We start from the raw sequence: 16,225 nt of genomic DNA on the forward strand, positions 1-16,225 counted from the left end.
AGGTAATGGAAAGCCATTTGCTGTTGTCCTCTGGTATCAACAGTCTTGAATGCTAATGTTTCTCTCTTTCCTTTTCCAAAGGAACAAATTCATGAAAAGGATGAGGAAGAAGTCGCACCTGCTAATGTGACCAGGATTTTGAAGTACAATGCTCCTGAATGGCCCTACATGGTGCTTGGATCCCTTGGGGCAGGGGTCAATGGGGCAGTCAACCCTCTCTATGCCTTGCTCTTCAGTCAAATTCTTGGAGTAGGTCCAATGACGAGTGTTCTTTGCCTTGCAATAAATGATATTGAGCATCCTATGTTGTATAGGAAGTGGTGTGCAACGTTGACATAACAATTTCCTTTCTGTTATTTTGAGTTTCTCTCTCTCTCTCTCTCTCTCTCTCTCTCTCTCTCTCTCTCTCTCTCCCCCTCCCTCCCTCCCCCCTCTCAAAGATTTCACAAAATTTTCACAAGCCATTATTGGATGAATTCACACATCGCTTTAAGCTACAATGCTGTTTCTTTGGTTCGTCCCATAGTTTATAAACTCTGGCCTACCGCTCAGGGTGAAGCTAGAATCTTGCCTAACATGTGGCTTATCTAAGAAGCCACTGTTTAAAAAATGTTCCTTGATGCAATAGGGAAATCTAACCACTGTGCCCATGTATAAACAATGACATGTTCTGAAGACAAGTTTAAGACTGGTTCTCCAAGCAGGCCCTGTTATCCTGCCAGCAGTATTCTAGGGAAACAAGGAATAGAAGATATGACTGTTTCATTAATGAGCTCCAGATCAAAATGAGTCTCTGGAATGTAGCTGGCAATTCAAAATTCTGTGGAAAAGCCTGTTGCATATTGTTTATCTGAAGGCTGGTTTTCCCTGTCAGTTTTGCTTTTAGCACATGAGGAAACAATCATGCCTCTGATCTCAACACAGTTCAGCACTTTTTTCCATCTCTGTGCACAAAGATGTTAGAGATGCTTGTTTGGGGGAGAGCCAATTGACCCGCAGGTGGCAAGACTTGTATAATTAGAGCTCCTAGCACTTCCTTTTTCCTTTAAAGCTTTCAAAAGGGGGTGGGATTAGACATGGATTTTTATTTTATTTATTATTTCCCCAGTGAGTAAATGGGCAAGTGGGGAGTAAATGGCAAATTAGAAGCCCCTGTGGTGAAGGGGTTAGAATGTAGCATTGTAGGTTGACTCTGCCCACAGCCTGGAGTTCGATCCTGACAGGGCTCAAGGTTGACTCAGTCTTCCATCCTTCCGAGGTTAGTAAAATGAAGACCCAGATTGGTGGGGTCAGTATGCTGACTCTGTAAACCACTCAAAGAAAGCTGTAAAGCACTATAAAATGATATATAAGTCTAGTACTTTTGCTAAATGTCTCCGCTTAACTTGATGAGGATTCAGGGACAATTTCATTCATATAGTTGCCAAAGAAAAGAAAGGGGGAAAAATAGAAAAACTTGACCTCATCCTGCTGGGTTCTCCTCTGAAGAACCATTAATAGGTGTTAGACTTTTAAAGGTTTTGTGACTTTCTGATTCTCTGTTCTTTTTATTGCTCTCTCTTACACCTCTTCAGAGCTGCATGGCTTTATCTGATGCAGCATTACTTTCTTTCCACTTACTAATAATACCTAGATTGCTGCCTTCTCAACAGATGTACATTTCTTCTGATATATTTCATAAGGGGGTGGGGAGGGCGCAGTGTTAGGTTTCCTGGAACTACAGCACTGGTTGAACAAACTTTCACTTTTAAAACTGGATATATTTAGGATGGGATAATACACATTAAGTAAGGTGCGCTCAAACTGGGAAGGAGAGAAAGAGGGGAAAACAAGATAGTTGCTAGCATGGAAGGAGCATGATGGTTCACGTGGTTAGGATGCCCATGTTCGGGACCCAGCTGCTGCCATGAGACTGAACTCATGTCATGCCCTTGATAGAATCAAACTCTGAGAGAGAGGAGGAACAGCCAATAGGGAGTGGAGGTGTGGCTCCGGAGGTTGTGGAGGAAACTGGGGAAGGGCAGAGGCCGGATGGACAGTCAGAGGAAGAACCAGGCCCATCCCTTCTTCATCTTAGGACACGCAGGGAGGAACGGAGAAGGAAACAACTTGGCTTACAAGAGAGGAAGCAACCATGATCCTCAACATTGGTTGCAGCTGGGGAGGCTAGTATATAAGAGAGACGATTACAACACAGCGTTGCCAGAAGCAAAGCTTGTTTTATTTTGGGCTGAAGTTATCTTGGTTGGCATCCTTCCAATAGACTGCGCCTTGTTATCTCCTTGAAGTTGGTAATTACTTATCCTGGTCTGTTGTGGAAATTTTGTCATTGTAGTTTGTTTGGTTTTTTATTTGACCTTTGTCTGCTCATTAAGTTCGGACTGCATTGTTTTCTTTTGAAGACTACTTTTGAGTAAGTTTTGATCTCCAACTGAGAATAATTGAACAGTGGGGCCAAGTTGGAGACATTAAAGGACATTTATTTACATTTTGGATTTTGTTACATTTGTGTTACATTCCGGGTCATCACAGCTCCCATCCTTTGCTCCAGTTCCTGCTGGGGACAGCAGAAGCCTCCAACTGGGCATCCCCTGGCAACGGTGAGGTCCCCAGCTAATCTTTTCAACCCAGAAAGGCCTCGAGCACAACGTGACTAGCATGGGAAACATTAATACTCAGATTCTGCTGCCTGATATTTATTCTTTACACCTAATGATATGGCCAGCCCTGTTGATTAACCATTTCAAACACCATGCTGAAAGGAACAGGCATTAGGCTACACAAGCATGTGGTTTTTTTTCTACATCACTGTACCTTTTGGCCCAAATACTGAACAAAAACTCAATAGCGTGCGCTTTCAACTGCCTTGTGCAAAAACTTACCTTTAATCTTACAGCACTTCCTTTTCTTTCCCCAAGACCTTTTCCGTGACTGATGAAGAAGAGCAAAGAGCTCAGATCAACGGTGTCTGCCTGCTCTTTGTGGTTGTTGGAATCGTATCGTTCTTCACCCAGTTCCTGCAGGTGATGACAACCAAATAGTCTTCTCAGCATGAGGGCCCCGTTCCCTTGCTACTCTCTCCCCCTCCCCTTCCCTTGTGTTCTTCTTCTTTTGTACATGTGGACAGATGCTTAGGTTTACACTTGTTCAAAACCCCTTGCAGGGCTATACGTTTGCAAAGGCCGGAGAATTGCTTACACGACGCTTAAGGAAAATTGGCTTCCAGGCGATGTTAGGCCAAGAAATTGGTTGGTTTGATGACCATAGAAACAGCCCAGGGGCCTTGACTACGAGACTAGCAACGGATGCCTCTCAAGTTCAAGGGGTAAGAGGTTTTATTTAATAGTCGTCTCACAAACCATCCAGTATGATTTGCTTCAGAATGAAGCAAGATAATGATTGCTGCCAGCAAGCGGGTGTTTTGGAAACCTGATAAAGGAAGAGTATATAATTTGAGTCCCTCCTGGGATGGCAGGGGTGGGCTTCAAAAATTTTAGCAAGGGGTTCTCTCCCTGGTTGCTAGGTGGACATGGCCATGATGGGGCCTAGTTGGCCTCCTGCACCACAGTGGGGGGGGGGGTTCACCCTCCCCGAGCCTCCATGCACGCCCTGCACTTACCTACATCCAAAACGGGCCACGTGGGGACTCCTGGGAGGGGAGGGGCGGGGTGGGTGGGGCCAGCCAGGAATGGGATTTGGGGGTTCTCCAAACTGCACAGAGTCTTAGTTAGGGGCTCTCCCGAACCCCTGCGAGCCCCCAGCAGCCCACCCCTGGCCACGGACACAATATCCAGTATATTTATAATTATTAATGTGATAAAACAAGAAGCTTCCAAGGCATTATGAATACACGGCATTCAGATCTCTGAAGCATTTAAGGCCCTACTTCTCATTGCAGCTGTAAATCTGTATCTTCATTATAGCCTTTTCATCAGCCGGTGGAAGGCTTGCATGATTTATTCCGACGTATTTTATGAAGCCTTTCTCTCCTGCTTTTCTGCGGCAAACGCCGCTGCTCAAAGCAACTTTATAACATTTAAAATTATGATTTCATCAAAACAATCATGCAAAACAATGAGAGGAGACAAGGCTAGCCATTAAAACCCAGTGGTAAAATTATTATCTGCCCATCCAAGGGCACAAAGCAGTCTTCAAGAACTGGGTGTTAAAATGAACGAGAAGCAAAGATCAGCTGCAATTTTTGGAGCAATACTTTCTATAATATAAGGCCTTTGTCTTTGCTCATTCATTCACGCCCGGGCTCCGCAGTGTTTCTCAACTTTGGCAACTTGAAGATGCGTGGACATCAGTTCTATTGAAGTCTACTGAAATTTATCTTCCCTGGCAGGAGAACACTACAACCTATTCAGAAAAAAAACCCAACCCACACACTTTCCTTAGTCATCTTCTGTAGCACACATAGGGAAAACTATGTTTTCCCCTTTGAAGCTCCGCTTCTGGTCTGATAGTTGGGAGCAAAACATTCTGTTTACATCAGTAATTGTCAGACACATGGAACCAGAACAATACTGTGAGTAGACCAAAGTAGTTTCTTTATTGGTGACCACTTATTTATTTACAAGAGTCTTGCCAGGCTAACTGTATTCTCTCAGGAACAGGCAGATAAAGCTTTCAAGAGTCTGGCCTCTGCCGCTTTCTTCCCATGGAGTCAGAGGTGGGATTCAGCAGGCTCTGACCAGTTCTGGAGAACCGGTAGTGGAAATTTTGAGTAGTTCAGAGCACCGGCAAATCCCACCTCTGACTGGAAATTTTACAGTATTCTTTCCCCTGCCATGCCCACCAAGCCACACCCACAGGACCGGTAGTAAAAAAAAATTGAATCCCACCACTGCTCTGGAGCCATTCCAAGCTAGACTATCTTTTTACTCTAGCTGGCGATTCCGCCATCGTAAAGATGACTTTACACCAATTTTGCCTTTGCTACCCCTCTTGTGAGGTTACTACAAGTTGAAAAACCAAGAATAAAACAGAGCAGTGAATATAGCAGAGAAAGAATATAAATAGTAGTGAAGTTGTAGCTGATGGGCTTGTTTTGCAGTTAGAAAAACAAGAGGTTGTCTGGGATATATGTAATCCTCAGCTTACGACCACAATTGAGCCCAAAATTTATGTTGCTAAGTGAAAAATTTGTGAAGTGAACTTGTTTCATTTTATGGTTTCTCTTGCCACATCAAACTCGATCATATCGCTTGATGTATCACAACATTTTTTGCCTTTGTGGAACCGGGGTGAGCGTGGCCTGCGCATGATTCATCCAGCCCGTGGGCCGCCAGTTTGACACCCCTGTGTTAAGTGAATCATTGCAGTTATTAAATTAGTAACATGGTTGTTAAGTGAATCTGGCTTCTCCATTGACTTTGCGTGTCAGAGGTCGCAAAATGACTCCTGAACACTGGAACCGTCATAAATATGAGTCCGTTGTCAAGCATCTGAATGTAAATCGCATGACCATCAGGATGCTGCAAAGGTCCTAAGGGTGAAAAATGGCCATAAGTCACTATTTTCAGTGCCGTTGTAACTTTGAATGGTCACTAAAAAAACTGCTGTAAGTTGAGGACTACCTGTACATAGGTGAGAAAAATAAAAAGAGCTGGCAGTAGGTCAGATGGAAGTCATGACCTTTTCATTCTTCCAGAGTTTGCTGCTAATGTGGTTGCCCACATTGCAGCCCTGGTCAAAAGGGCCCAGCAGAGATTATACCACCTGTGGCTTCCCAGAAAACAACAACTGAATGAGAAATTGCTGGTGACCTTCTACCGCTGCACCATAGAGAGCATTTTAACATAGTGCACCTCTGTATGGTTTGCCAATTGCACAGTGGCTGATGGGACAGCACTCCGGAGGGTTAGTGTCATTGCCCAGAAGATCATTGGTTGCCCTCTCCCCTCTTTGGAAGAGCTTTATAGCTCCTGCTGCCTTAAGAAAGTTCAAAACATTCTCAAAGATCCATCTCATCCTGGGAACCCTTTTTTTTGAACTATTACCATCTGGCAGACGGTACAGGATAATAAAAACAAGGACAAATAGGTTGAAAAACAGCTTCTATCCCAGGGCGGTAGCTCTTTTGAATTCTGCTGTATAGTGCAATGTTGGTCTGGTGTTGGGGGTTTCCGGTTCAATGTGTGGAGGGTGAAGGATGTTTGTTTGTGTTTATTTTCATGTTCATGATGTGCACTGATTTCGTTGTAGGAGGTGCAATGACAATAAAGTAAACTAAAAACTAATGGCACTTCTCATGCTTTTCATGAGAGAATAAGGCCAGCCTAAGATACTCCGAGATCTGAGATAGATGCCAAAATGGCTCACTCCTTTTCATGTAAACAAATGCAGTGATTTTCTATGTCAGTGACTGAGTAACAGAATGGAGTAAGGCAGACGGTGGGACATATACAATGAAATATTGTGTTGCCTCTATGGTATCTGTAGAGCCAAGCTTGGTCAGAGAAGCTGCAGATGATTGACTGATTGATCTCCTTCCTTTCCTAGGCAACTGGCACACAGATAGGCATGATTGTGAACTCGCTCACCAATATCGGAGTGTCCATTATTATCGCTTTCTACTTCAGCTGGAAACTCAGCTTAGTCATAACCTGCTTCTTGCCTTTCTTGGCTTTGTCAGGAATGGTGCAGTCTCGAATGCTGGTAGGCTTTGCATCTCAGGACAAGAAAGCGATGGAAGCTACTGGAAGGGTAATGGCTTTATTTCTGTTTTACTCTTAAAACTGACTGAGACGATGAATAACTGCTCAAGCAATTGCCTTTGTTAGGTAATTATATCTGTATCTCTCTCTATATATATATCATGGGTATCAAACTTGATTTCACTGAGGGCTGCATCAGGGTTGTGTTTGACCTCGGGTAGGATGGGTGTGGTCTGGGGATGTGTGGCCAGCTTGACATCACTTGTGTTAGGGCCATTTGGGGTGGCCTGAGTACTCTGCCAATGAAAACGGGCTCCAAATCTCTGTTTTAGGCTGGGACAGTCTCCTGCAACCCTCTGCCAGTGAAAACAGAGTTTGGGAGGGCCGCATGCAACCCTAACCCTAACTGCATGCGGCCCTCCCGAACATTGTTTTCACTGGCAGAGGGTTGCAGGAGGTTGTCCCAGCCTAAAATGGAGATTGGAAGCCCATTTTCACTGTCAGAGGCACTGCGGGCCGGTCCTTCGCTTGTTTCAAGGCTGTCCCCATGGGCCAGATCTAAGCATCCTGCAGGCCAGATCCGGCCCGCTGGCCTTGAGTTTGACACCCCTGTGCTATACACATAAAGAGAGCTTGTTAAGAACAAAAGCTTCCCAGATGTTACCATTTCTATTGTTGGGAAGATGACTTGCTCCTTAGAGAATCTGTGACTTCAAAGTGTCTACTTCTAAACCTGAAAAAACACTTTTATTATGAAGTGGGAAAATTGTAAATTGCAGCTGAGAAGCACCTGTGGCAAACCAGATTCAAGGACAGACCCTCTCAAATCTTGTAATATGGGCTCTCTCCCGACCCAATGGGAGGTCCTTGTCCGCTTGAAATTTGGATGTTCACTGATTTTAATTTCTGAAGGCATAGATGTGCAGTACAAGTGGTCCTTGACTTATGATGACAACGAAGCCCAAAATTTCCTTTGCTAAGCGAGACAGTTGTTAGGGGAGTTTTGCCCCATTTTACAACCATTCTTGCCAAAGTAGTTAAGTGAATCACTGAAGTTAGGTGACTCACACGGTTGTGAAATCTGGTTTCTCCAATGACTGTGCCTGTCAGAAGGTTGCAAAAGGGGATCATAGGATCTCGGGACACTGCGACCGTCATAAATTTGAGACAGTTTTCCAAGCATCTGAATTCTGATCACGTGACCATGGGGAATGCTACAATGGTCATAAGTGTGAGGACTGGTCATATGTCTCTTTTTTCAGTGCCGTTGTAACTTTGATGACTCACTAATAAAACTGTTGTAAGTTGTGAAGCATCTGTATTTATATTTATGTAATTATTGACCGAGAACCAGTTTGGTCTGATAGTTAAGATGCTGGCATAGGAAGCAGGAAATGGTGAGGTTTATACTTGCCTTAAACCTGAAAGCTTGGGCCGGTCCCTTTCCCTCAGTCTTATGAAGAAAGCTGTGGTAAACCACCTGAAACATTGCCAAGAAAACAAAAGAGACTTCTCTATTTAGTCACGGCCGGGGCAAAGACTAACATAAACAACTAAAAATACCTCACTTATTATAAAAGTCTCGGGGCCTTCGATACCAACCCATGTCTTAGGATCTTGTCATTTGTACTTTTATTCTGAAAAGTGGAACCTACTGTTGAATGTAATTGTCACATTTTCCCTTCATCCAAACTTCTTGTTCCTTTCTTGAGACAGGGAGCTGCTGCTTCAAGGAAGTGCAAGAGAGGTGCCATGTTTGTGCCCCTGGGCCCTTCAGTATATCTTTTTGCCTTGCAGTCTAAGTGCTGTATAATCCTGATAAAGGAGCCCCTGCAAATTTTACTTAGCTAGTTGTTGCAACTCATCTCCTGTTTCAAGGCCATTGAGCCAGCATTATCCAAAGACATTTTCATGGTCATGTGGCCAGCATGACAGCACAGAGCACTGTTACCTTCCCACCTAAGTGGGTGCCTATTTATCTACTTGCATTTGCATGCTTTCAAACTGCTTGTTTGGCAGGAGCTGGGGCAAAGACGGGACTCACCCTGTCATGTGGCACTCAGGTCTTGAACTCAGGCTGCCAGCTTTCCAGCTGACAAGCCCAGCATCTTAACCACTGAGCCACCAGGCCACCATAGTCCTTTTTTTAAAAAAAAAAAATTATATACAAAAAATCCATTCCATTTCAATTGTGTGTCGATTAGGTACTTATTTCAAATTACATATCCATTATTAATAATATTCTTATTCATCTTAACAACATAATCACATTCCCATATAAGTAGTATAAATGAGATCCAATATATCTATTATTACATTAATTCCTCTTATTACTTTATATGTACTTTATAAGTATATCTAATCCCTTTTAGTTTGTTCCAGTGGTAGGATTCAAAAATTTTTACTACAGATTTTGTGGGCATGGCTTGGTGGGCATGGCAGGAGAAGGATACTGCAAAATCTCCTATCAGAGGTAATATTTGTCAGTTCTCCAAATTACTCAAAATTTCCGCTACCGGTTCTCCAGAACTGGTCAGAACCTGCTGAATACCACCTCTGTTTTGTTCTATTTTCTATCCATTGTTAAATCAAATCCCATACCATATAATATTCAGATTCTTCTTTTTCTTTAATTTCTAGTGTCAATCTATTCATTTCTGCTCATTCAAATATTTTTTCAATTATTTTTCATCATGGTCCTGATAGTCGCAAATAAATTCAAGTTCTACAATATTCTGCTTGGATGTGATAATGACTAGATCCCAGTGAAAGAAGCAGTATCTAAATGATATTTGGATCTAAATGTTCCCACTTTAATCATTCGTTGCTGGTTGGATGCCATCCTTATTAGCATTTCCAGTGTAGGCAGTATGTGCATTCATTAAAGAATACCAAGATTTGCAATTCTGGGAATATAAGTTACGTAGATGGCATATGACTCTCACCTTCTCCCATAAACAAGTCAAGGAGTCTCTTGTAAAAATGCACATTGTTTGTTTTTTTTTACCTCTTCCTAGAGGAGGCTAAAGGCCTAAAAGTTTCCTGTCCGGCATTTTGCTTCTTTTCTTCTAATACTGCATTAGACTGGTTCCAGCAAGTCTGCAACATTTGATCAATAAAAACACAGAGGAAAAAAGAGAATCACTAATGCCAAAATGGACAAATAATGGACAAAATGCCATCTTTCTGCTCATCTATTTTTCATTCATTTTTAACAGCATTACAATTAACATTTATTGAGAAAACAGTTATTTGTTGTAATGTTATATCTAAATGAAATAGCTTTATAATGATATAATTTCCCACCTGTCCTCACTGGGTTCCTGATAAAGATGATCTCCGCACACCGACGTACAATATTTTCAAGAGAGCTAAAACAACTTTCTGAACCTGAAAGCTTCTAAAACTTTTGAAATGTAAGCCCTAATCCATAAATTTTTTATTTTATTTATTTCTCGCATTTAGAAACCACCCGTCTCCCTTAAGAGAGAGAAGCCCTGGGTGGCGTACAAATGTTAAAACGCATAAAAACCGAATGTAACAATATTAAACAGGGCAAGAATAATTAAAAATGTAGATTTGAAATTCAAAATAGTTTGAGACAATTTGCTGCCAATGTCTCCATCAGAGGTGGTATTCAGCAGGTTCTGACCACTTCTGGAGAAGTGGTGGCGGAAATTTTGAGTAGTTTGGAGAACCGGCAAATACCACCTCTTGACTGGAGATTTTACAATATTCTTCCCTTGCCATGCTCACCAAGCCACACCCACAGGACTGCAAATAAAAAAAATTGAATCCCACCACTGGTCTCCATCTAGGAAATAGAGTGATTTTGTCACAAATCGTGCCACTGGATAACTTCATTCATGCACTCTTCATGCTGAAAAGCAGTTAGGAATAATCCCATGTTGTTAAGAAAAGATGGGCGTTGGCAGAAATAGAACAATTTTCAAACTACAGGTAGTTCTTCACTTACAAACACTTGTTTAATGACCTTTCAAGCAGGGGTGGGATTCAAAATTTTTAATAACCGGTTCTGTGGGCATGGCTTAGGTGGTGGGTGTGGCTTGGTGGTCATGTGACTGGGTGGACATGACTTGGTCGTCATGTTATTGGCTGGGCTTGACCAACTCAATATCACAACGAGGCATGCATCTCCTTACTTGGCTTCTCTTGACTGTGGGGATGCTGCAACAGTCACAAGTATGAAAAACGGCCATAAGTCACTTTTTTCAGTGCCATTGTAACTTTGAATGGTCACTCCACACAAGCAAAGTACCAGCAAAGGAGGGGAAAAAAACTCCAGGAAGTCTAGTCCTTCCAAGAATGTAATAAGGTTAACGGAGAGGCAGTTTCTGTAAGCAACACCAGAATGTTTCGTTCCTGCCTTCCTTACAGGATTAGGCCAGCAATTTCTTCTAACAACTGGTTCTCTGAACTGCTTAGAATGTTAACAACCGGTTCTAGCGAATAGGTGCGAACTGGTAGAATCCCACCCCTGCTTTCAAGGTTACAAGGGCACTGAAAAGAGTGACTTATGACCATCTTTCACACTTATGTCTGTTCAGCATCTTCATTGTCACGTGATCAAAATTCAGGCCTCCTGGCAACTTCTTAGTGCCATGAAATCACAATTTGTAACCTTCCCACCTGGCTTCCGTCAAGCGAATGGGGGGAAAGCCAGGTTTGTTTAACGACTGCTTGATTCCCTTAACAACCGCAGTGATTCTCTTAACAACAGTGGGGAAAAAGGTCGTAAGGTGGGGCAAAACTCACTTAACAGCTGCCTTGCTGAGCAATGGAAATTTTGGACGCAACTGAGATTGGAAGTCGAGGACCACCTGTAAAGGAACTTTAACCATTGCTTAGCTTAATATTTATTTTTATTTTATTTATTTGTTTTGTCAAGCATGTTTTAGATAACATATATAATTTAGGAACGTGATTATTAGTACATGAAATGGGTAACAATAAAAGGGGACGTTAGGACAGGGATGGTAGACACATTGGTGCTCTTATGCATGCCCCCTTACATCCTTAATCAATTATTAATATATAATTAATGTAATTAATAATTACATCCTTAATAATATTAATAAGGATGCCAAAAAGAAATCTTGCCTACCATAAGATCTGAATGTAATTTCATTTCCTCCTTCCTCCTTTTAGCTGTGTTACATGATATAATTGTTTAAACACTGTATCCTGAATTCCGAAGGATATATTTGTTCTCAGACAAATTTGGTACCAGCCAGTCTTCTGGGAAATGGCTGTCTAGCTTGTGTTTGGTTGATTATACTTCAGCATAACGATACGAAGAAGGGAAAGGTGTTTGGAGAGCACCTTTATGAGCCTGGGGCTTGGTTTAGCTGTTCTGAAAATGCAAATGATATGAAAACAACACCTTTGTGAGCCTGAAAGAGAGCAGGCACGCTCCTGGCTAATGCTAACAACTTGAGAACAGAATGAGCAGGGCAAGTCAACCACAGTCTGACAAGGTTACGTGCAAACAAACAAGGTATGCCTGTAATGCAGGATGGCCTGAACCTTACCCAGATGAAAGAGTTCGTGCCACATGCTACCAATTACAATAATAGTCTTGCCCCAAATAGGAAAACTCATCTCCAGAATAATTATAGTCCTTGAATTAACATTGTGTCAAGCCTTAATTCAGTTTTGGCTGCAGCCGGAAAGTAGGCCTGGTCTCTTCTTGGGAGGCCAACCAATGAAGGATAGAGGAGCAGAATAAAAAAAAAACCAGGTTTTAGAAGCAAAGGTGGACTCAGCCTTCCATCCTTCCGAGGTGGGTAAAATGAGGACCCAGATTATTGGGGGCAATAGGCTGACTCTGTAAACCACTTAGAGAGGGCTGTAAAAGCACTATAAAGCGGTATATAAGTCTAGTGCTATTGCTATTTAGGGCAAAGCCAGCCCAAATGGTCCCCATGTCTATTCAATAAGACATTTTCCCCAGTTTAAGGAAATGGCAAGAGTGTTGCAATCCCAACATGTGATAGAATGAGGTGGAAGGGAAACGTGTTTAAAGATATGGGGAATATTTTCGTGAACAGTAATATAACATAATTTAAATATGAAATTAGCTGAAATCAAATACCGGATTTTCCCCTCTTCTGGCTCTGCCCACTTTGACTTACACTTATCTACTTTTTAGAGTTATCCTCACAAAGGAAGGGAGGGAGGGAGGGAGGGAAGGAGGGAGGGAGCAAGAAAAGAAAGAGAAAGAAAGAAAGAAAGAAAGAAAGAAAGAAAGAAAGAAAGAAAGAAAGAAAGAAAGAAAGACTATCTTCATTATCCTTTGAGGTTAGCAGGCTTACCTTATAACTGGGAGGTCATCTTAAACAATCAGGACTTATTCTTCTGTCAAGAGTCAGATTCTTGACAATAAATTAATTAGTATTTAGTTTGCTGTTCCATAGAGACCACCTGAACCTGCTGTGGATGATTTGCTTGCTTTGGATTTGCCGATTCCTACTTCGGAAGTCATGGCACCCCCACTTTAATATGTGAAAACCACAATTCTGTAGTTCTTTAAAATGAAATGCCTATATACAATCGTTGATAAACCTTGTATAACCTTGTATAATCCTTAACAGATTTTTCTTTTTCTTTGGGGATCAGATTTCCAATGAAGCCCTTGCAAATATTAGGACCATAGCTGGGATTGGAAGGGAGAAAACTTTTATCAATGCTTATGAGAAAAAGCTAGAAGTCCCCTACAGAGCGGCTATTAAAAAAGCAAACGTTTACGGAGTTTGTTATGGCTTTGCCCAGTGTGTTTTGTTCATAGCCAATTCTGTCTCTTACCGATACGGAGGATTTTTAGTCGAAAAGGAAGGACTTCACTACAGCTACGTATTTAGGTAAGAACCCTCCTACATTCAGTAGGTACCATTTCTTTAAACACAACGGAATCTATGAATTCTCATATTGTTACAAATATCTGACTGGAGGTAGATGTGCAAATGGGCAAATAGAATAAAATAACAGAGTTGGAAGGGACCTTGGAGGTCTTCTAGTCCAACCCCCTGCCTAGGCAGGAAACCCCACATCACTTCAGACAAATGGTTATCCAATCTCTTCTTAAAAACTTCAAGTGTTGGAGCATTTACAACTTCTGGAGACAAGTTGTTCCACTGATTAATTGTTCTAACTCTCAGGAAATCCCTCCTTAGTTCTAGGTTGCTTCTCTGCTTGATTTAGTTTCCACCCATTGCTTCTTGTCCTGCCTTCAGGTGCTTTTAGAGAATAGCTTCACTCCCTCTTCTTTGTGGCAACCCCTAAGATATTGGAATACTGCTATCATGTCACCCCTGGTCCTTCTTTTCACTAGACTAGCCATGCCCAGTTCTTGCAACCGTTCTTCATATGTTTTAGCCTCCAGTCCCCTAATCATCTTTGTTGCTCTTATCTGCACTCTTTCTAGAGTGTCAACATCTTTTTTAACATCGTGGAGACTGAAACTGGATGCAGCATTCCAAGTGTGGCCTTGCCAAGATGTTAACATATAATTTAAAATCAAATTCTGGAGACTAGGCTAAAAAAAGTGGGGAGGGCTCTAATGTTTACTTGTCAGTTTCTCAATCCCAACTTGCTGATCCTGGATGAAAACCCAACCAGAAACTGTTCACCTGATTCAACAAGGCTTTTTCATACATGCATGCATACATACATACATACATACATACATACATACATACATACATACATACATACATATATATATATATATATATATATATATATATATATATATATATATATATATATATATAAAGTGTCCTGCAAATTGAGACATGTCTTTTTCCAATTTCAGGGTGATTTCCTCCATTGTAACTAGTGGAACGGCTTTGGGAAAAGCATCCTCTTATACCCCCAATTATGCCAAGGCTAAAATAGCAGCTGCCCGTTTTTTTCAGCTGGTGGATCGGATTCCCCAAATCAGTGTGTACAGTGACGTCGGAGAAAAATGGGTAAGAAAATAATTGCTGTTATTCGAATCACATAATTGTAGGATTGGAAAGATCCAAAGGTCAGACAGTCCTCTGCCACCCTCGAGCAGACGAGATTACAGTGTTCTGTATGCCAGGAAACTAAGGGGAAAAGAGCAAAGTGTCCTGGTATATAACTGGGGGGCACAAATGTCAGCTCAGTGTTGAGCAAATTACATATTTAGGACACTAGTGAGGCTTTCTAGTGCCAAGGCTGAATGGTATAATATTTGCTCTTAGACACTGATTATGGCTTGACTCTTTTTGTCCTTTAGATCCCAGAAGACATAATACCCAAGGAGAACTGCTTAGTGTCATAGGTAAGGTGCCAGATTAGGAGCAGGAAGAGTCAGATTCTAATCCACCCTTGGGCACAGTAACCAGCTGTGTGACCCTGGGGTAGACATCATGTCTCAAACCTGGATAGGGAAATTAAAAAACATCTACCTATCAATTTGCACTGGAAACGTATGGTAGATTTTTAATGAAATGTTCTTGTTAGGAATGTAAGTCACCTAAGAGTTGGGTTAGAAAATATATAAACCAGGATAGACATTTTAATACTGTTACTTTAAGGGAATGCTAAAATTGTAATTGGGTGTGGTTCCTCAAATGGCCATAAGATGGAGCCACAAACCTGGGTTGTTCTGTTCTGTTGTTTCTGAGGGTGTTGCTGTTCCTGCATTTCCCTATTGAGTTTTACTGATCATCGTTATTCTTGGATTTGATGTGAGTCTTTTACTGAACTATTTATGATACTGGACTTTGTTTTTGGATTATCCCTGAACTGAAAACTGACTGCTTTAACCCTGAATGGCTTGGACTGTTTGTTGAACTTTGCTTAACCATTTTACTGGAAGTAAAACCTACCTTTTACTATACAGTGTATCTGTGTGCTGGTTGTGTGTTATTCTTCACCACTCTTACTACGTCTCCCTGTGTGCACTCATTCTCCTAACGGGGAATTACCTCAACAGTTCTCTTTTCAAGTTCTGGATAATTTTTACTTCCCAATGCTTGTCTGGTCCCTTATCAAAATCTGCCAACCAGTCCCCAATTTTATTCTATTCCTCCAGTTAGAGAACTTCTTAAGTCACTTTCGGATGGAATTGTCCTCAAAACACCAGATGAATTCATGCAACAATTACAGTCAACAAGTAAACCAATGTTGTGCACAAGAAATACAATCAGAACTGAGGTACAGGTAGTCCTCGGTTAACAACTGCTCTATTTAGTGACCATTCAAACTTAACCACCATGCTGAAACAGTAGCTGTATGATCAGTCCTTGAACTTAAGATTGTTGCATTACCCTTATGTCATGTGACCAAAATTCAGGCACTTCACATTTGTGATGGTCACGGCATCCTGTGGTTACATCATCACCATTTGCCACCCTCATAGCTGTCTCATGACAAATCAAGTCATTGCGGGAGTCAGGCAGGAAGCTGCAAGTGGTGGTCGCATGATGTGAAAGGATTCACTTAACAACTGCAGCAGGACTGATGTTGTAAATTGGGCAGGGTCGCTTGATGTTTTCCCTTCAGGATTGAAT

The 16,225-nt window shown here is 41.7% G+C and overlaps 1 protein-coding gene across 2 annotated transcripts in view; it reads left to right on the forward strand.

Moving 5' to 3' along the window:
* Positions 1–16,225, forward strand: part of ABCB11 (ATP binding cassette subfamily B member 11) — a 90,727-nt gene that overhangs the window by 65,125 nt on the left and 9,377 nt on the right. For both annotated transcript variants that reach the window (XM_087919990.1, XM_087919989.1), the window contains 6 exons: positions 82–249; positions 2,919–3,023; positions 3,164–3,325; positions 6,508–6,711; positions 13,302–13,543; positions 14,497–14,653. In XM_087919990.1, the coding sequence (XP_087776116.1) occupies positions 82–249; positions 2,919–3,023; positions 3,164–3,325; positions 6,508–6,711; positions 13,302–13,543; positions 14,497–14,653 (1,038 nt within the window). The remainder of the gene's footprint in view (positions 1–81; positions 250–2,918; positions 3,024–3,163; positions 3,326–6,507; positions 6,712–13,301; positions 13,544–14,496; positions 14,654–16,225) is intronic.

This window comes from Pseudonaja textilis, chromosome 1, assembly GCF_049901715.1.
Source record: "Pseudonaja textilis isolate UNSWEBS1 chromosome 1, rPseTex1.2, whole genome shotgun sequence".
Taxonomy (NCBI): Eukaryota; Metazoa; Chordata; class Lepidosauria; order Squamata; family Elapidae; genus Pseudonaja; species Pseudonaja textilis.